General features: G+C 35.7%; 4 protein-coding genes across 4 annotated transcripts; 1 reads left to right on the forward strand and 3 right to left on the reverse strand.

The window, feature by feature from the left end:
- Positions 1-16: 16 nt before the first annotated feature.
- On the reverse strand, positions 17-9,041 carry LOC136817477 (regulation of nuclear pre-mRNA domain-containing protein 1A-like). The gene is made up of 9 exons (XM_067073806.1): positions 8,840-9,041; positions 6,556-6,682; positions 5,842-5,951; positions 5,166-5,293; positions 4,602-4,728; positions 3,848-4,023; positions 3,225-3,390; positions 2,462-2,656; positions 17-2,072 (listed from the first exon to the last, which is right to left on the reverse strand). The coding sequence occupies exons 1-9, from the start codon at positions 8,985-8,987 to the stop codon at positions 1,972-1,974; spliced, it is 1,278 nt and encodes a 425-aa protein (XP_066929907.1). The 5' UTR covers positions 8,988-9,041; the 3' UTR covers positions 17-1,971.
- On the reverse strand, positions 273-1,288 carry LOC136817492 (uncharacterized; the record flags this gene model as incomplete). The annotated part of the gene is made up of 1 exon (XM_067073816.1): positions 273-1,288. A coding segment is annotated over exon 1 (1,016 nt), but the record flags the coding sequence as incomplete, so codon positions are not given.
- Positions 1,290-1,868, reverse strand: LOC136817469 (serine/arginine-rich splicing factor 11-like). Its single transcript, XM_067073798.1, has one exon. The coding sequence runs from the start codon at positions 1,866-1,868 to the stop codon at positions 1,290-1,292; it is 579 nt and encodes a 192-aa protein (XP_066929899.1).
- A 5,355-nt stretch (positions 9,042-14,396) lies between the features above and the next one.
- On the forward strand, positions 14,397-19,453 carry LOC136817471 (chitinase-3-like protein 1). The gene is made up of 8 exons (XM_067073799.1): positions 14,397-14,405; positions 14,936-15,113; positions 15,531-15,662; positions 16,675-16,885; positions 17,296-17,474; positions 17,909-18,112; positions 18,507-18,659; positions 19,057-19,453. Exons 1-8 carry the CDS (start codon positions 14,397-14,399, stop codon positions 19,395-19,397), a joined length of 1,407 nt encoding a protein of 468 aa, XP_066929900.1. The 3' UTR covers positions 19,398-19,453.
- The last annotated feature ends 981 nt before the right edge of the window (positions 19,454-20,434 follow it).

Raw genomic sequence — 20,434 nt, forward strand, 5'->3', positions numbered from 1 at the left:
TTCGAAACAAAAGTAATACATTAGAAGATATCTACTAAATATTTCTACCAATTAAAAATTTTACATGACTATAATTACTAGATGTAACATCTTTAAGACCAAAAAATATAATACATTAAACATCTAATACTATGACGTGATAAAAATTTTCTCTAAAAAGCGTTTATTATTATAATACAGGTCTTGGATGTCTTGGACGAAAGTGTCTAGGTCCGTTATTAAAATTTCCGCCGCGTGGGCGAAAGTTTCTCCTCGGAGAGTTATTTTGAAACCTCGGTCTAAACGGAGGTCTGTTATCGTTAAATGGAGGTCTATTTTGATTTTGGTTAAATTGCTGAGGAGGCGCAAAATCATTTTCTGGCATGTTATCAAAGTTTTGCGGAGGTCTAAAGTTCATTCCATTGCCGGGTCCGTCCGGGCGAATAGGTGGAAAACTTTCCGGATTCATCCCGGGTGGCGGTGGCCGGAATTCCGGCCTCTGTGGAAAGCCACGAGGATTAAAATCTTGTGGCTGTTGCATAAACTGTGGCGGTACGGGCGGCGGGCCTGGAAATGAGGGCGCTTGATGGTCCTCTTGCATGTTATTTGGAGGATTAAAAATGTTTTGTTGAGGATTGAAAGGAAGGTTGTTTTGTTCATTCGTAGGTAAGTTCATATCTGGTTGCATGGGCGGGACTGGTAACTGCTGTGGCGGCGCAAAGAAGGGTGGTGGAACAAAGGGTGGTGGTTGTGGCATGTTTTCTGTATCCTGCTGGAGAAGTTGTAATGGGTTTTGGACACGCACCAGGTTCATTGCCGCCTGTTGCATTGGCGTTGGCGGGAAATTCATTGGCGGTGGTTGCATAGGATTGAGTGTTGGAACCATATTTTCGAATGGATTAGGGAAGGGAAAGGGTTGAGTTGGTGCAAGTTGTATGGTTGGTGTTGGAGTTTGAGAATCGTCGTCCGATTGTTCCATGTTGTCGTCTGTTGATTGTTGTTGTTGGTTTGTAGCGTGAAATGTTGGCGCAACAGGAGTGTTGTTGGAAGGAACTAAGTTCTGCTGAGGAGGTTCTTCAACTTGTTGTAAGCGTTGTTGAATGGAAGGCGCTGGTTGTTGAGCAACATTTGGATCAACAGGTTGAAAAGACGAAATCATCATGGGCTTGGCGTTCGGTTGTGACTGTGGCTGATCATTCGGTATAGGCTGTTGTGGGGTCTGGTTTTGGTTTTGTTGTAGAAACTGTGGCGAAGTTGTTGCTGCAACAGGGTTGTTTGTTGCACTTGTCGTGTTAGATGTTGCATCCATTTCAGGGGTTGGCGAACGACGATTGTTTATTATAGTAAGGTTTCTCTCGTTCCTCGGCTGACGAGTGTTTTCGTTTCTCGCCACGTTCACGACTTGAAGAACGACGACGACTTCCCTTACTACTTCGACGACGAGGGCTCGGGCTTCGCCGCGACGAGCGCCGTCTATCACCACGGTCCCTGTCCTTATCGCGCCTGTCGTCTCTTGAAGAGCGATGAGAAGAGCGACGCTGTGGGCTACGACTTGACGAACGACGGTGTCTGTTATCGTCACTGCGGTGCGAACGATGTCGATGTCGGCCGCTGGACGTCGATTTGCGATCGTCACGTTTACGTTCGACGTCCTCTTCATGTTTTTCCTTTTTCTCCATTTTCTCTTCGTCCACACTTTGCGCCCTCGATAAAGGCTGACAATTCGCGTCGAGTTCAGTAACACCTGCTGCAATATTTATCAATTCCGTTTGATGGTCCGATAACCCGTTCGGATTAGTGAGAGAAACCGGGGAAATGGCTTTACTAGGGTCGGCCATCGCTTCGTCTTGCTGTACCATATTGACGACATCGCCCAATGCGAAGGCCATGGCAGCGTTCACTGACGACGGTTTTTCATCGCCGACGTTTGTCTTTTCTTTGATGGTTTGCAAGCTTTTACTAAGTACAGGGAAAAGCGAGTCGATGAGTGTCTTAACTGCTGTGTTTTGTTGATCTTCGGAATCTTTGTTGTTGTTGTTGTTGGAAAACATCAGGTTGGACAGCTTGTTGTTGGGTAGCAATCGCAGCAATATCTGCGAATGAAAAGGCAACATCGTAAAGAACATGACGATTAAGATACAGTCACTGTACAACGCAACAACGAAATCAAACCAATATAGGCTAATTTCTGAGCTATTTGGAACAAAGTTATCAAATTAACAAAACAAAAGACCTGACATATCAAATGATTGGTGACATTGTGTGTTTTCGCTTTAAAATGGATCACAAAAAGATTATTTTCACTAGGCAATTCCCTCGTTACAAATAAGCGAGGATTGCGTCATTTTCATGATATACGCTACTGCAATCGCTTCAAGCGATTATGATTTCTCTAGTCCTTAACTAAACATTTGTTGTAAATGTCATGCAATATAAACTGATATAAAAAGAAATTGACGTGAAAATAATCACCAATCCTTACCTGTTGACATCATCATGGGTTGTTGCTGGAGAAGAAGTTGCGCAGATGCGGACGAATCGAGAAAGCTGGTCATACCACCGTTAGTAGGGAGAAATGAAGGTGTGCTTCCTTGCTGTGCGAGGTCTTCGTGACTAGGAGCTGTTGAAGGGTTGTATGCTTGTGATGAAGGTACATCCTCCTCCTCAGATTCACTGTCTAAAAAAGATGGATAGAAAAACAGAACTTTATAAGGTAATTTCTATAGTAAGCGTTCTACCGTTGCTTCACAACTCCTCTAATTCACTGTTTGAAAAGTGGAAATAATGCACAGTGATGGTCAAAGCAAAAATTCACGCTTCAGAGGGGGAATAGACTTTCTACAACAAGCACTAAGTCTAGGTCCGAAAAGAATTTTGATTTGAGAATGACGTCAAAATATTTAAAGCAACCCCTAACATGATAGCTAAACACCGTCTAATTGGAAGCCAACATCATTTAATTAGAAGCCGGCCTAGTAAAAAGAGGTTTGCGAGGAGTACAAAGAAGTAATTGAATAGTTAACTAAGATTCTTTCTGGTCAATTTACAAGTTAAAGCTCAATGAATATCGACTCAATGTAAAAAGGCCATTTCACGGTTGAAAAGAACTATGGGGAAAGGGACCACCGCGCTCTGATAACGACTTTCTAATGGTCTAAAATGTTGGTTTATTTCTGCTATGGGGACACAATCAGTCCTGATTACCAATGATTTGTTCCGACTGTGAAATGGCTTAAGTAACTTACCTAAGTCCATATCCTGAATACTTCCGCCGCTTGAAGATCTCATTTTGTGACCACGAGAATCCGTCTGTTCTTCAGGTGTTCGACTGGCGTCATCTTCTAGCTTTGAGATTTTGACATCAAGTTTTCTTTTCATCGAATTTAAACGATTGCCAAATGTTTTGTAAGCCTGAATAGAGAAATGGAGACATGAAATAACCGTGAATTGAACTCTCAAAGAATAGCGGGATCACTCACCCAACCTCAACCTGAAAAAGGTCACCACACACACACAAAGGGTTATCCCATCTTGAACTTATGTGTCAAAGAAAATACAAGGGATCTTGATCGAGCAATGCCAATACTATCCGTCTAGCTGAAATCAACTGGATGATTTGGTTGCAAATGAAACCAGCACTTTTGAAAGATCATCACTTCAAAAATACAACTACACCACTATCAGGAAAACAAAGGAATGGTTCTAATGCTGACGAAAATGAAAGCAATCATGTGAATGGTAAAGACAATAGAGCTTTTTCATAATCTTTGATAAACAAGGGCAAGGGTTGGCTAGTTAAAGAGATCGGGATGATATGAAAACTTTTCCGTCTTGAATAAAAAATCTCAGACAATCAGTAGAATCTTACATTGACGATGACTTTGGCTTCATCTTGAGCTAGAGCATAAAATGCTTCACTGCTGTTCAGCAAAGGTAAGATCTTTTGTTTCTCTTGGACATTGTGACGTAATGTGTTGATGTAATCTTCAAGCATGATCTTCGAATCATCAAACTCTTTATGGAAATGCCCGACACTTGAACGATCTAAACACCAAATTAAAGTTAAAGCCAGATTGACATTATGTTTTCCGAGGTCTGAATCGCTGCTTCAAAAACGCTGAGCTTCATAGAGATTGCAGTTATTCAACCAATCATCAAAACAAAAGATAGCGCGTGACGTAACTTAATTGTTCGATTCAACACTGCAATGTCTTCACTTTAATATAACATTTTAATAACCAGAGAGTTTACAATGTTTTGACTGCAAAGTGTCAAATAAGAATTGGAATGAATTGTCTGCGTTTTTAATGGAGCTGTGGAATATTTTTGCAGAATAAGCAAAAGACTCATGAATAGATACTAGCTTTAATTGAAAACAATGATCTCCTCTCTCATGCAAGACCAAGAAAGTTGTTTCGAAAATTTATTGCCTCATATCAAAGGAGAAGTGCATTCATCAAATCGAGGTCAAAAACTGGCAAAATGGGACTGAAGATATTCGAACAGGTTTAAGCTGCTTTATGGATACCATTTCTATTTAATTTTTTGTTGTTGTGAATTTTATATTAAATGAGAGGGACTTGAGATCAAAGCTATTACAGTTTTTTTCCAGTTTGGCTCACCTTTAACATTCTTAATGGAATCTACACTGGTGGCGTCTATTCTCATCCCTTCCAATTTCTTGGACTTTCTTTCTGCATCACTGTCAAGACTGACCGACTTCTTTATGGACATCAGTAGAGTTGATACCTAAAACAAACAAATTGTTCCAAAAATTAAGACCATGATCAAATGCTACGGTTCCCTTTCAAAAGAAGCCATTCAATTGGTAAAATTCACTTACGTCCCTTATAACAATATAGGCTTCATTTAGTTTCGGAGAGAATAGGAACATGAGCACGGAACATACGAGCATTGACATCAAAAGGCTAGTTTGAAAGTGTTTGCAATCGAACAAGAATATATTTGAAAAAAGCAGATCTATTGAGATAGATTTGAGATTCGTTGATGTTTGCTAAATTTTGAAACGGAATTGTAACTGAGCTTAGAGAGAAAAAAATATTGAAGGATTACAGAGGAACATATTTTTCTTAAATTTCGCTTTTGAATAAATTTATTCTTTGGATAAAGCTTTAACTAAAATCACAAAATCATACAAGATCACACAAAATAAAATTGTCAGTTACCTTGAAATTAGGAGGAACACCTTTCTTTGTGCTACTTTGCACTACATTTGAATTAGATGAGACAGAACTTCTCTTTTGTTGCACTTTCAATGGAGATGTTTTGACAGGTGAGGTAGGTTGTGGTGCCACTATCAAAATAAAAAATAGTAAGTCAAATTCAAGTGGTATGTCGATTTCAGTAATTCCAATATCAATTGATAATACAGTAGTTGTTAAATACAATAGCTGTTTAGAAGAACAAAGGAAATTTTCGTTTTTTGCTCACTTTGGGCATGATGAGTGACGCCATCAAAAAGATTTTTTGTCAAAAGTTACCTTACATATTAGGGAACTTGTGTGTCAAATTTCATCCAAAAAGACCAACTAGATCAAAAGTTAAGGAAGGGTTGGTACAGGGAAAGCCCCCATCCCCTAGTTCTGAACCACCCCTAAAACCATAATAAGAATAAGGTTAAACACTGAAAATAACGTCGTTGTAACTCTAAGGGTACACTGATTGGGTATTTTTGAAGTGTAGCCACCTTCAAAAAAAGCCTGCAATTCCCAAACCAAAATGCTTCATGATGAACAAATTCCAATCAGAAATTGCAAGCGCTTTCGACCCTTAATCAGTTTGAACGTAAACTTAATTTGCAATTATCTTATTGCATTACATGTCATGTTATTTAAATTTTACCTCCATTGTTGAGTAGTTCTTTGAGCTTGTTCACGTAACCAGCTTCGTACACATTACGCTCAACCCAGATGCTAAGCACTCTTTCAACTTGACTCTTGTTTTTACTTTCCCTATAGAAACAATGAAGAACAATGAAAAATAGTAAAACAGTTGAGTCAGATTGATCAGATTGTAGGTTTTACATTTCAATTTAATTTTATAGCAAGTAAAAGCACTCTTATGATGTTTGTGAACTGAACATGGGATCACAGAAAGATGGGGGGAATCAACTTTTTCTCTGGAGGGGAAAGTGAATATTTTCACCTTGATGGGAGGACTAATCCAAATGGGGGATATTCACAAATTTTATGGGAAGTGGGGGTAGAAAGTGCAAAGATTAGGTATAATATTTCAAATAGATAATTAAATGTGTCTATGTTTCCAGCATTTGAGCTTTCACTGCAGAAAATCGTTATTTTGTTAAGTTATTATGCAAAATATAGCGAATCGGTTGGTCACAAAATTATTCTTTCGATTGAAACCTTGGACAAAGGGTTGGTGGGGGGGGAGACCAAATGGGGGTTTTAGCCTACAGATGGGGGTCCTGAAAACCTGGAGGACACCATGCTGAACAATCATGAAGTGGCAGGGATACTAGCCAGGAAGAAGGGGTTTCTGATCCAAGATAATGAACTACCCTGGCAAGGTATGTAAATCATAAATTTGAAAACAAACCTGTAAAGATGTATGACATCCAGAAAAGCTTTACCAAATGCAGTGACCAAATCTTTTGCTTTCTTGCGTCCATTTTGAATAACGTCATTTGCCAAATAGAACAAACTGATCCGCTTTTCAACCTTAGCTGGAAAAAAGAAATATAGTGCAAATACTTAACTCTCTACATCATCATAATATTTTAGAATTAACCTACTTCAGACAGATTTTGACAAAAGTAATACCTATGTAAAAAACAGTAAAAAGAGTATTTTGGTATATCAAAGCTATGTCAATCGATGGTTTTAAAGATTGTCGACAATTGAACTTTAAGACTTTTTAAGACTACTTCTACTGCCTTCATAATTTCTGATCAAAGTGTTTCAGATGGAAGATGTTTCTATGTATGCTAAAGCGTTCCGGTTTTTACTAAATGAAAGCCTGTGATCTTAGCTTTCCAGCGATATATAACACTGTGGACATGGGCTAGACGGTAAATTGGTAAAATGCCGAACGTTTTGCAACATTTTGAAAATTGTTTGCCGACGGGAGAAAAAAAAATTGCAACTATCAATGAACAAATGTGTCTGGAAACGGAGGAAAATGTATTTGAAGGCTGAAACTTTGTATGTTTATCAGAAAAAGGGTGAGGAATTCAAAAATCACATTCGCTAATTTTAGTTCGTTCATTTTCATGTAGTTTTTTCACTTTTTTGCTTCTTTTGCATGGGAATGTCCCAAAAAAATGTTTTTATTTCTGCCGAAATGGATTTTCTTTTCATTTGGGGTTTCTACTTTCAGAAAAACTTATTCTTTACTCATAAGTTTTTGTTCCTCCATTTCCATTTTTCAAAAAAATAAATATCTTTCGTTATTTTGATAAATATACTAAATATTTTACAAATATTTTTATATAATAATATTCTAACACCATCAAAGAATTCTCCCTCCAAATTTCAGGTCTCTAGCTACACTAGAAAAAGAGATATGCAAAATTGAAGAAGCATGACTGGAAGATTTCTTTTTTTTCTTTTTTGACACATTTTTGGAATTTTTGACACTAGCAGTTAGTCACACTAGGAAATCTAGCTTTCAGAAAAAACAGTCATCTACAGGATACATTTCAACAACAAGGATGAGAGTTACCTGAATCAAGTTCGCAAGACAATATTAATTAAAACTTGAAAGTTGGAAACAAAATAAAACGCGCAGCAGCCAAAATCAACCAACCAAAATTTGTCATTCAATTCCCGAGACAGCGCTTCGATTTTTAAGGCCTTGTTTATACGCTAAAGTAAAAACAATTACGCACATGTAAATGGGTCATTGTTTGAGATCCGGCAAAATTTCCGGGAGATAGCCTATCCGGCAGTGCGCGGATCTAGGTGGGTTCCGCCTCCTCCGTAGATCTTTTTCTTGGTAAGTTGATCTTCAAATTAGTTTTCAAGGTTGGCTTGGCTAAAAATTTTTCATCTATGGCTCAAATTTTAGGCAATTTCTCAAAGTTTTTGAAAATGTTAATTTCATTAAAAAGCGCCGGGTTATTTTTTCATGAATCCCTTTAGAAGTTTTGCGGTGCATTTTTTGCTTGAGAGTCAAGTAAACGATATAGCGCTTTCGCAGCATTAATCTTTGATACGCATTTTTGCGGGACGCTAGTGTGGCTAAACTGACTAGCATTTGAATATCCTTACAACCACTTATCCTCTGGAGGCCTATGACCCCTCATTTTCTTTCTTTTTCAAAGCTCTACAAGATAGGATAGGTTTTGAAAAATCTTCTGGAGTTGCTAGCAGTGGTTGGATTTAGTTGGAAAGTAAGCAAAACATATGCAAGTTTACACAAAGATTAAAAAGACAACAAAGCATCTCATAAATAAATATTAAAATCATTAGAATAATAAAAGATGGAATTTTTTAATCCAAAAAGAAATATTTATAGAATAACAAAAGCCTTTTAGAAATCAGTTCTTAAAGACATAGCACATTTGTTTTCATGATAAAATACAATCTAATCTAATCTAATCTAATCTAAAATACCCAATCTCACGGTACGTCGCGGACGACGCGGTGGGTAGAAAAACAATCACAATCTGATTTCAGGTTAATCTCATGTAAAACATGATAATTTGACTTTTGAATTAAAAATAGTATAGGTAGTTTGTAGTTAAACTGATTTACCTATATCAACCTCAGGAATTTTAGAGTTTTGTGATCCAAAATTATATATCAGATGACAGATGATAGATTGAATACCAATAGTGCGCTAAGCTTCTTGATCATTTAAAACAAGAATAAAGATATACCTTTTTTAACACGATCTACCCAAGCATTAGTTATTATCCCACTGTGATGTCTATGATGAATAATCCACAACGACAGCGTCTGAATTCCTGTCTGGCTTGGCTCCAAACTTTTGAGCTTTGTCTCCAGCGATTCTGCAAACGTCGCCATTTTGAATTTTAGCTTCCATCTGCACGTGCTGCGCAGGCGCAAAGATTTTGATTTACCCGGTTGTGTTTTTCTTTGTCGGTCACGTAAAAATTACCAATCCTCTGACCGATTCAAGATGGCTGACGCAAGGGGAGCTTTTTTCTGAACTCGGGAAGCAAACCTTTCACTTTGTAAGTATCGGGATGCGTGTAATCTGTAAGACAGCAAGATTGTACGTCGAGTAAACGTTTTTGTTAATTTGTTAGAATATCTTGAATCGTACCTTAAGGCTTTTTATTTAAGAAAAAGTTGATATTTATTTTAAAAAGGGAGGCTGGGGAATAGCCAGACGGTGTCAATCGAGCAACTTCGAACAAAAATTGCAATCGAACCAATCGAACCATCGAACGTAATCAAACGCGATCGAATAATTGCGATTCGATTGTCGAACGTAATCGAATCTCAATCGAACGGCCGATTCCTGGGTAATATTCGATTGTGTTCGATTGCGTTTGAGTAAGGTTTAGATTGGTTCGATTGATAGTTGAACTATATTCGATTGTTGAATAATCTTCGATTTCGTCGATTAGGTTATGTTTGATGAGTTTGATTAAATTAAATTGGATCACTCCGTTAGGCTTTTAGGAGAAATTTGGCGAGAATTTATTTTGGCGAATGACCTATAAATTTTAATTTCTTTTCGCCAAAATTTATTCCCTTAAGGTATTTGGGGTTAGGAGTTCTTCTCTTAAGGTAATCAGCCTCTCAAAATTATTATCTACTGTCGCATCCAAGGATCTCTTTTGAAGAGTGGCTTCTTTTACCAATTTCAACGTTTCTTTTCATTTTCAAGTGTTATTCTTTTGTGTGGCTTGCATCGTTTTCCCTTTTGGATTTTACATTGAAGAGATCGGTGGACAAGCTTACAAGCTACCTGCGTATACACAAGTTGGATATTCTTATTATTTATTCTGTGGAGCTGTTTCATTGCTCACCGCTGCTGTAACACTATGTAACTTGGATGTCATTAGAGAAAACTTTAATCACAGAATGAACCGTTAATTCTGGAACATTCTTGTTGTTGGGTGTGAATCTGGTTATGAATTGTTAGAGGTTTGCTTCATGTCACTGATTTTTATGTATTTATTTTAAATATTGTATAGTTGTTATGGACATGTTTTTTTTTGACTGTACCAAAATGCCGATTTTCAATCAACCCGGTTCAAATCGGCACTAACAGAGACAGCTGAACCCTTTCTTATCGTTATTCAAAAATAAGAAAATAGATTAGTAGCTCTGTCCGATACTTTTTGTCCGATCTTAATAGCTTTTATGGAACTTAAGATATCGCTTGTTGAATCCGGAGTATTTCAGGATGAAAAAAATCATAGTCTATTTGGGATTTATAAAGTCGGCTCTATATTTGGCCTTTGTCGTGTCCAATTTATATATGAAACTTATATCAGGGTGTAGCTAAAGGATTGAATCTTCACATCGACCTCTTTTTTTTGGAAAAAACCGGAGGAAAATGGGATCAAATTGATCATTTTTGAAATCTAGGTGCTAATTCTAATCGTATATATTTTCCTGACAAGTCTATCTATCGGGGAAGTGATTTGAGATTTTTGTTTAGTTGAAAGAAAGGAACGAAATAAAGAAAACGGGAATTGTTAAAATGAGTGAAAAATGATTAAAAAAGTCGTGATGATTGTTTTGATCATAACTCACTCCGGCCTTTAAAAAAATTACTCCTCTGGCTATTTTATGATTTTAGGCTACCTCAGGAATGCATAGAAACCTCCTCAGGACCGAATAATGAGTCATGGAGTGAGATATGATCCAAAACACTCCATGATTAATTAATCCTGAAATACTCAGAATTTTGAAATTTCAAATAGCTCATTTTAAAGCCCTTCCCAAATTTCTATACATATCAAAATTTTGGGAAAATTCATCATGCGAATGACGAAATAATTAAAATAAAGTGATTTTCACGATTTTCGAAAACCTGATTTTGGTACAGTAAAAAAAAAACATGTCCTTATGTAATCGGGATCGAACCATCAATGGCACCGTTAATATGCCATGGAAGATTCCAAGCAAAAGTCAATATCTCTTAATCTATATGCATTGAGGTCATTGAGGAAATGTTCTGTCATTGAATCTGGATGTCATCTGAGAAAATATTTTCCATTGAAGGAGATGTTGACCCCTGATCTAAAAGCCCGTTTCCGACCAAATTTATTAATTTAAACTTTTGCTGAGGTATGTGAATTTATGGTAGAAGTTCTAACATTGGGGAAAAAATGAGATAATCTTATAAATTATGGTGACGATTTATCAAAGTCTGCAGACTAAATCCTAATGGGTATTGATCGTAAAAAATGAATTTACTAAACTTTCTTGAAATATGCTATAGAAAATGTATATGCTAGTATACTGGAGTCAGTAGCAAAAATGTGGTACTGACCACTTATGAGCTCAATGTTTATTCACGATAAGTGTTCACTCTTTTTAAATTTCATGTGGAAACCATGTCACGTGTAACTGCCTTGAGGGTGGTTTTCACATTGTATTGGGCTTTTCCAGAAAAAATTTTTACCCCCACTGTTGAGCATATTGATTTTTCAAACTATCGAACCCCCTGGATATCGTATTTTTTACTTGAAAAGACACGTTACCCCCTGGGTATCCGCTCCCTTGTAGATATTTAAACCCCGGATATCCGCTTTTGAACAAAAGTCGTTAACCCCCTGGATATCCGATATCCTCAACAGGGGGGGGGGCACCGACTATTTCTGGAAAAGCCCATTAAGAAAGAATAAAAACTTATCATGGACAAACTTAAAAAGAATTAATTGATTATTAAAGATAATTTCCGGTTAACTGTTAAAAGACCTCATCAAATTTCTGTTCTTAAATTTATTGTTGTACATAATAGAACGTTTCTCCCAAGGATCAAATTTTAGACGAGGTCTCGTGCTCTTATAAAACTGTTCTTATAATAAAAAAAAACGTTTAGACGATTTCATTCATAGTAGTCAAGATGAGCTAAATTTCCAATTCTTTTAGGTCTTTTTTGGGGAAATCTAGTTTCGACATTACCGTCGTGAATGAAAAAGTCACCACCACGACAATTTTTGTGGTTTTTACTCAAATTATTTTTAAACGCATTAATTATATGTTTTTGTGCTTTATTTGAAACTATTTACAAAATTTTTATGTATAAAGTTTTTTTGATTCAAGTTTTTTATATTTTTTGTTGAATTCTTTCTTTTGTAAAAAAACTTTTGGTTAAGATCGAGGGTTTGAAACTATGAAAGCAATTACAACAGTGGAAGACCGTAAGGACTTGAAATTTATCAAATTCATAAATTACGATTTGAAAAAGGCTGGTCAAAAGTATTTTCAAACTTTGTTCGTTTTCCTTTATATTTCTTCTTTGTTTTTCAATTTCGTTGGATATTTTTTATTCCTTTAGGAGATTATACTTTAGTTCCTAGACAATAACCACACGATTTTTAATAGCACTGTAAAAAAATGATTTGAATTTTTTAAATACGGTATGTGTATTTTTAACGCACAAAATTATTAAAAAAAGATTTTTTATGATGAATGTATTTATTATGTATAATTTTAATGGTTTGACAAATCGTATATGAATTGTGAAATTTATTCTTAAACTTGAAATCAAAATTAGCTTGACCTACAATACGCCCTAAACTGGGAAATACTTACTGTGACCCACATTCAGATACACGTTTTTTTATAAGAGCAAACTATAAAAGAACATAAGGCTGCGATGGCTAAAAGGATAAGAACAAGTTGAGAACATTTTAAGGCTTTGCGGACTCGAAAACACCCGATTCTTTGGAAAATGGGTAAAAATGGCCACAAAATGGAGAAAAAACACATTAAGAACATTTTTAGGCTTAAAACCCAAAAAGTTAAGAACACTCAAAGGCTTCAAAAACGTTGGATTTTCTTTAAAAAATGTTTAAACGTCATTTTAGTGGGTACTTTAATTAATGTTCCTTTTTTACGAGCAAAAATGTTAATATTTGTAGTTGGAATTTAATTTTATTGCAAAAAATCTTTGAAAAGTAAACATTAGAGGGTACAGGTTTTACAAATAAAACGCACTCAAAATCAATAACATTCATAGAAAATTCACGAGACAAAGTTTTCTGTTTCAAAATATTTGTTACCATTAAGTAAATCAGGATTTTTGGGCAATTCTCATTGTAGATTTGTCCCTCAAAACCAATATAATTTAGACGGTAATTTGATAATTGAACTCACACCTAAGCACACACAACATTCGCGTAATTAAATCTTAATTTAATTAAATCTAATTTCGTTTCGTTCGAGCCAGGGGGTACAGTAGCGTAGCCAAGAGGGACGCAAAATTTGTGTAGGAGAGCAGATTTTCATGCCATTGTAATGATCTTTTAATACTATGATAGATAATTACAGTGTCATAAAAATCTACTCTCATACACAAATTTTGCGTCCCTCTTGGCTACGCTACTGGGGGTAAAAAAATAATAATGACTATTATTCCAAAGTCTGAAGTCTTTTTTCCGGCTAGCTCTGTCAATTTGAAAAGTTACATTTATCAATAAAATTCGTTAAAGTAGCATTTGAATATTATTTTAATTTTGTCAAAATTTCGGCAATAAATTCCCACAAAATCGTTCTGTGAAAGATTACACATGTGTTTCAAATAATAACAATTAAATTCCCACGGGTAAAAGCAAACTGTAGTCCCAAAGGTCTAATTCATTTAATTTAAATTCATTTAATTTTCTTGAACCTGTATTAGAACTTCTCATAAAACATAACTTCAAAAACTTTTCGCTTGCTCCTCGCAATCTAAGTGCAATTGCAATATTTCCACAAAAATTATCTATAATTAGATTTATTGTCAAAATTACTTTCAGATTTCAAATAAACGCCCCCCCCCTGCTTGTTAATTTTTCGAAAATTTTCAAACCTCCCGGACCTTATTAGGACCCCCCCCCCCCGTTTATTAATTTTTAAGAATATTTTAAGCTGTCAAAGAGAAGGCCCCCTATTTTGCTCTAAATAGCCTGATTTTAGCCTATATTTACCTTATTTTTGGGTTTTCAGAAGTACAATTTCCAACCCCCCCGGTAATTAGGCCCCCCTGTTTATTAAAATCTCGAAAATTTTCCAAACCACCCCCCCCCCTTTATTTGGAACCTAACAGTACGTTGAAAAATATCATATCACAGAAATAATTTACCCCCGGCTTCAAAATTCAAATACGAAATTCCCATTGTCAAATATAATGAAAAACAAGGGACCATAAAATTCGTATAAAAGCAATGAAGTTGTTTCAAATCGAATCAATTAATTTAAAATCTTCTTCTTCTTTCTTGTGGAAAGAGAAGAATAATTTACAGAATGAGTAAGGTATGGTATTTTATGATGTAAAATTTTCTAATTTTTGTAGATTTTGATTGCTTTTGTAATAGTTCCATTAGTAACATTAAGTGGATTAAATGTCGCGTAGATTAATTTTCGCGAATTTTGTGAATTATTTGGCGAAAATACTCGCGAAAAATTTTGAATCCAGATTTTGGTGAATACCCGTAGGAAAATGAAAGAAATTTTTTAAAAAAGAGGCTGATTTGCATTTATTTGTCTACGCGAAAATTTTCCTCAGATTTTCAGTTCGTGAAAAAAAGTCCACCGCGAAAATTAATCCACTTAACTATTGCTAAATTCATTTTTACAATTTTATTTTCAAGTACCTGATTTTTCAATTAAATGATTTTTTGGTAATTTCTCACCAGACCTTTGCTAAGAAAGCTAAATTTGAAAACTTTTGTTGAAAGCAGTTTTTATTTGGACAAAGACTATTATTCAATATATCTTGTTTTTTTCACTATGTAACTGCAAGACATTCGCTCCAGTTTATCGTTTATTTTTTCACATTTAAGGTCTCGTTGCTTATTTTGGCTGCTGTTGTTGCCGTAGCAACCGCAAACAATTATGTTCGTGTGTGCTATTACACAAATTGGGCGCAATACCGCCCAGCACCCATGAAGTTTTTCCCTGAAGATATCGACCCTAACCTATGTACACATGTCATCTATGCTTTCGCTAAACTCGGACGAAGTAAGTTTTTACAATTTCATTCACTCTCTCATATAATTTTATTCTTTATTTGATGTTTTGATATATACCCAATGAAATTCAAAATGACCACCTTTTTTCATTGAGTCTCTGACACGTTTCCTATGTTACACGTTTTTCTTATAAGAACATCCAAAGTTCTTAAAGTCTTCGGATGTTCTTAACATTTTGAGTTTTGAGCCCAAATATCTTATTTTCACCTAAACACCCTAAAGCCTAAAAATATTCTTAACATGTTCCTATTTTTACCACTTTCTGAGTATTTTTCGTTCAACTTCCAAAGAAGTTTTAGAGTCCGAAAAGCCTTAAAATGCTCTTAACTTGTTCTTAATATTTTGGCTATCGAAGCCTTGTGTTCTTATATAGTTTGTTCTTATAAAAAAACGTAAATTATTTCAGACAGTGAATTGGCCATGTATGAATGGAATGACGACAAGATGTACCCACGTGTCATGGCTTTGAAAAAGAAAAATCCCGCCCTTAAAGTCCTTTTGGCGGTGGGCGGATGGAACCACGAAAACGGAGGAACAAGTATGTATTTTTTGAAGAAACACTTTGTTGTATATGAACTATAAATTGTTTGCTGGGTTTCAGTTTGTGGTTAAAGCTAAAATGCTCTTGCAATGCTCCTAGCATGTCTACTTCATTAACGCACTCATAAACCAACATCGTCACATGTCTACTTTTTTCACTAAGGTTTCTCTCGTTCCTCTTAACTGGAGCGTTTAAAGGACTACTTACACTACACAATAAATTGTCAGAATGCTGTATATTGCTGAGTGCCAGGAATATATTAAAAATGTGTCCGCAATATATTTGCCAATAATACAGGAGGATTATTTACAGCAAGAAAAATACTTTTTTATGATAGAGTACCTGTGGTTTACTTCGTACATTACGGTCCGTAAACCATATGTTCGTCAATATATTTTGTAGTCTAATTAGCTCTTTACATAAAGCAACAAGCATCATTCAATAATAATTTCTAGATTTTCCGTTTTTCTATTAACAAATTTAGGAAAATAAACAAGATATTTAATTTCAAAGGAATTGTAGTCGATGTTCTCTGTTGCGATTTTTAAGGGGAATTGGGTTTTCATCGTAAAAGGGAGATTGATAGAGTCGTTTATGAGAGCCGTTTCTTGTTGACGGCGACTTTCAATACTTTCAAATAAAACGGAGCGTGTGAAATTGTAGAACGTGGAATTAGAGAGCGTTGATACATTAGATGAGAGATGAACCATCCCATCAGGGGAACTGAAATAAACTAAAAATATTAGAATATTGTAGGAAATCACTACGCTAGAAATGATGCTAAAATAAAATAGTAGCTAAGAATTTTAATTTCAAATATTAAACACATCAGGCACCAATTACACCATTTAGCACACCATTCCAGACAATTCTATCCAGTGCCATATCATACCAATCAACAATATTAACATTAACTTTCCTTAAAGCTTTATAAAATGTCTTGGCCATATGTAAATTGCGGGGCTCCTTTTGTACCCATATTTTCTACGCCCTTATTTTCTCTCTTCAGGCAAATTCTCCGTTATGGTGAACAGTGATGCCAAACGAAGACACTTCATTGAATCCTCCATCAAATTGTTACGTGAATGGGGTTTCGATGGTCTTGATCTTGATTGGGAATATCCAGGAGGTCGAGGAAATTCACCACCAGGTGACAAAAGAAAATTCACACAATTATGTGAAGAACTCATGGCTGCTTTCAACAGAGATGCTGCACAAAGGTAGGAAATCCTTCACACTGACAATGCTGACAGTTTTGTGGTTTTCTTGTTGTATTAATTAAAGGTTAAAGGTTTTCGTTTTACATAAGTGTTCCTGTTTCATATCAGACACATATTTCATATCAGGACAGTGTCTACCTATTGTTATATTATGCTGATATAAGCACAAGAAATGTTTTTCTTTCCCTCTTTCTGACCAATCTTGCTCCACATCCGTGTCAACAAAATGTTAAAAAGCCTGTGAATTGAAATTAATGAGTAAGCAAACGATACCACTCTCATTTGAAAAGAAAACCTTCGCCAGTTGTGTGTTTCTCTTAATTCTTTTATTTATTAATTTCTTACTCCGAAGTGAAAATTTGTTCGGCTAATAGAGAGTCCTGAAAACTTTAAATCTTTAAATTTATTAGACAAGGACCAAGATTAATGTTAACTGCTGCCGTCGCTGCCGGTTTCAAGACTATCGACGCTGGTTACGAAATTGCAAAGATCGGAAAAATTTTGGATATCCTCAACTTGATGGCTTATGATTTACACGGAAAATGGGAGAAAGTCACTGGTCATCATGCTGCTATGGCTGACGATGGAGGTAAGTGTTTCCCTCTGAGGTGGAGGGCTTTTTCACTTTGTTTAATTTCATTTTAACATCTTTTGAACTCCTCCATCGAATGAAAACGGGGGAAAGTTACTGGTCACCATGCTGTTATCCAGCCGGCACACAACGTCAAAACAACGTCAAATCAACGTCAAATCAACGTCCATAACGTCCATATAACGTTGTATGAACGTTAAAATGACGTTGTGTGCCAGCTGGGTATAGCTGAAGATGGAGGTAAGAGATATACAAGAGGATATAATTAGCTTCTATTGTTGACGGACTTTTCCCTCGGAGAAAGTATGGTTCTGAGTACTGGCTGATGAAAATCTAAGAGTGAAAAATGTGTCTTTTGACGATCAACGCCGAAATATTTTTCAAAGATATTAACGATTTTATGTTTATGATGTTTATGTTTCAAATGACAGGCAACACTGACAACCGTGAAAAATTGACTGTTCCATACGCTGTTGATTACTGGATCAAGGGAGGATTCCCCGCCAACAAGATCGCTCTTGGTATGGGTACCTACGGTCGTGCTTTCCACCTTGCGGACCCAAAGAATAATGGATTGGCTGCAGCAACACCACAATGGGCCACAAGTGCACCTAAAGGACGATACACTCGTGAAGGTTCGTGAAAATTAAAATCAAAAATTGAGACGAATCTTCCCGCTACAGTAGAGTCTCCATAATACAAACCTCAATACATCGAATGTCTCCTTAACTCAACAAGTTTTCAAGTCCCTTCAATTAACAATGAGGGCAAAATGCCCTACCCTACCGACTTGAATAAGTTCTCCGTGCGTAATTCTAATGCTAATACGTTGGAAAATCTTTTGCTCCACTTGAAATTTTAATTCCATTATGAGGGTTCTTATTCCCCATGAATAAAGGTTTTTTAATTTCCTCTACTGGCAATTTTTGGATTAGGTCAGTTTTTTCGAGATTCTGGATAGGAATTTTGAGTAAGGTGCTGACTGGTTATATGATTATAATTTTGAGTTGACATGGCTTTCCTTTTTAGCTGGATTCTTGGCTTACTATGAAATCTGTACCTGGGGTTTCAACATCGTTCGTGATAACACCTGCAAAGCTCCATATGGATACAAAGGAAAAGATTGGGTTGGTTTCGATGATCCTCAATCTCTTGTTTACAAAGTTCAATCTCAAGTTAAAGGTATGATCTTACTGTTTATTTTTTCATCAACAGTTACAGCCCTCCGAAATTAATTCAATTTTGCTCATTTTTGGTTATTTTAACCTATTTTGGGGGAGTAAGCTTTTTGATCAGAGAATCAATATAAAAAATCTGTAAACGTATTTGAATTCAGGAAAGTCTTGGAAAAAGTGTAAAAGTATAAATTTATTTTCCAGTTTTCATGTTTGTTTTTCATCTTAATTTTTGAGATTTCTGAAAGGTTTTATCCGCCGCTGAAACATGGTCTTTTCACTGAGGTATTACTTGTAATTTTCAAGAGGAATGTCAATTTATCAAAATGTGCGGACTGCCAATGTTTTTGGAACAGACTCTAGTTGTACTTTGATAATGATTTGACTTTTTATCATCATTTCAGCCAAGGGATTGATGGGAGCCATGTTTTGGTGTTTGGATCTCGATGATTTCAACGGTCGCCATTGTAACCAAGGAAAATATCCACTCATCACAGCTGTTGCTAAGGCTTTAGGTGGTTACGTTCCACCAAAACCAAATACACCTGGACCAGTTCCTCCAACTACAAAACCACCACGCACTGAACGCCCACGCCCTGAAACTCCCCGCCCAACAAATGGCGGTGGTAATGGTGGTAAATGCAGAGCTATTGGTCGATGGGCTACTAGACCAAATATGCATAAATGGTGTGAGAGTAACTGCCGTATGGGAAATTGTCCATCGCTTGTTTGTAAATGTGATTAAATCTTTATTCAATTGTTGAGAAAATAAAATTAAATGAACAAATAAAAAAACTGAAATTCATCCTCAAACTCATACCTAGACCCATGTCAGCTCGCTTTTTTATGATTCTAATAGCGCTCGCACGTCCATTCAGCAAAATCAAAAAGTTATTGCAATTTTTGGCAATTAAGTAACTCATATAACTGCTTCTCCATTCGATTGTAAAATCAGATTTAAACATTTTTTTTTATCTATTTTCTATCTATTTTTCCCAAGGCTATCTGATGACGTATTCAGTAAATGTTTAAGACTTTAAACCTTCAAAAATTATGCCAAAGTTAAGCCTTTGCTTTTTAAAATGGCACTTTTGTGAAAGTTTAGATCCTTACTGGGCTCCCCAGTTAATTGGCAATTTACAGTTAAAAAAGTTTTTAAAGTAGTTTTGTTTTCACATAATGGTGATATTTTTAGCGCATTCATAATTTTTTGGTCAATTTCATCATTGATATTCTTATACTATATGAAGTACATTCTTTTGTATAGCATTATTATGGCCGGGTGTTTCGAAATAAAATGCACAAGTTCGAATTGAGTTTGAATCTGAAATTTTAACCATAGGATAGGGGAAAGTCCAACTCAAATTTTAAGTTATGTCTTTAATTTGGTTCAGCCGTTGTTAAAACACCTGGGAGAATACTCTGAGTATTAGAGGCTGAGTTTTCAAAGAACATATCAACCTCTGACGACAAAGTAAAGAAATTTTATTTTATGTGCCGATCTAATCACTGTAGATAGAATCAAAGATGAATAGCAAATATTACCATATTAATGTCTAGTAGACTGTTCCCATATTCATCTTTACTATCCCAGAAACCTGCAAGTGTAATTGAAGTGAGTTTCTTTAAAAAAAATCTTCTACGTGATTCCCAAATGTATAACAGTAATTACTAAACTATTAATTATGGTAATGTTACTTCAATGGAATCGAAATAATAGAAAAATCTTATACCATGATTCTCTATCGCTGACTCTTTTTTTAAGGACTGTCTTTACTCTTG

Source organism: Clytia hemisphaerica, unplaced genomic scaffold, assembly GCF_902728285.1.
Source record: "Clytia hemisphaerica strain Z4C2 unplaced genomic scaffold, Clytia hemisphaerica genome assembly, whole genome shotgun sequence".
NCBI classification, from domain to species: Eukaryota; Metazoa; Cnidaria; class Hydrozoa; order Leptothecata; family Clytiidae; genus Clytia; species Clytia hemisphaerica.

Excerpts from the sequence above, each read along its gene's own strand:
- LOC136817469 (XM_067073798.1), bottom strand. The coding sequence starts at position 1,868 with ATGGCCTTCGCATTGGGCGATGTCGTCAATATGGTACAGCAAGACGAA.
- LOC136817477 (XM_067073806.1), bottom strand. The coding sequence starts at position 8,987 with ATGGCGACGTTTGCAGAATCGCTGGAGACAAAGCTCAAAAGTTTGGAG. Across the intron at positions 4,729-5,165 it reads GTGTTCCTCCTAATTTCAAG|GTATCAACTCTACTGATGTC; the intron begins GTAACTGACAAT and ends TGTTTGTTTTAG. Across the intron at positions 3,391-3,847 it reads AAGCCAAAGTCATCGTCAAT|GCTTACAAAACATTTGGCAA; the intron begins GTAAGATTCTAC and ends TTCTCTATTCAG.
- LOC136817471 (XM_067073799.1), top strand. Across the intron at positions 15,114-15,530 it reads TTTCGCTAAACTCGGACGAA|ACAGTGAATTGGCCATGTAT; the intron begins GTAAGTTTTTAC and ends AAATTATTTCAG. Across the intron at positions 16,886-17,295 it reads AACAGAGATGCTGCACAAAG|ACAAGGACCAAGATTAATGT; the intron begins GTAGGAAATCCT and ends TAAATTTATTAG.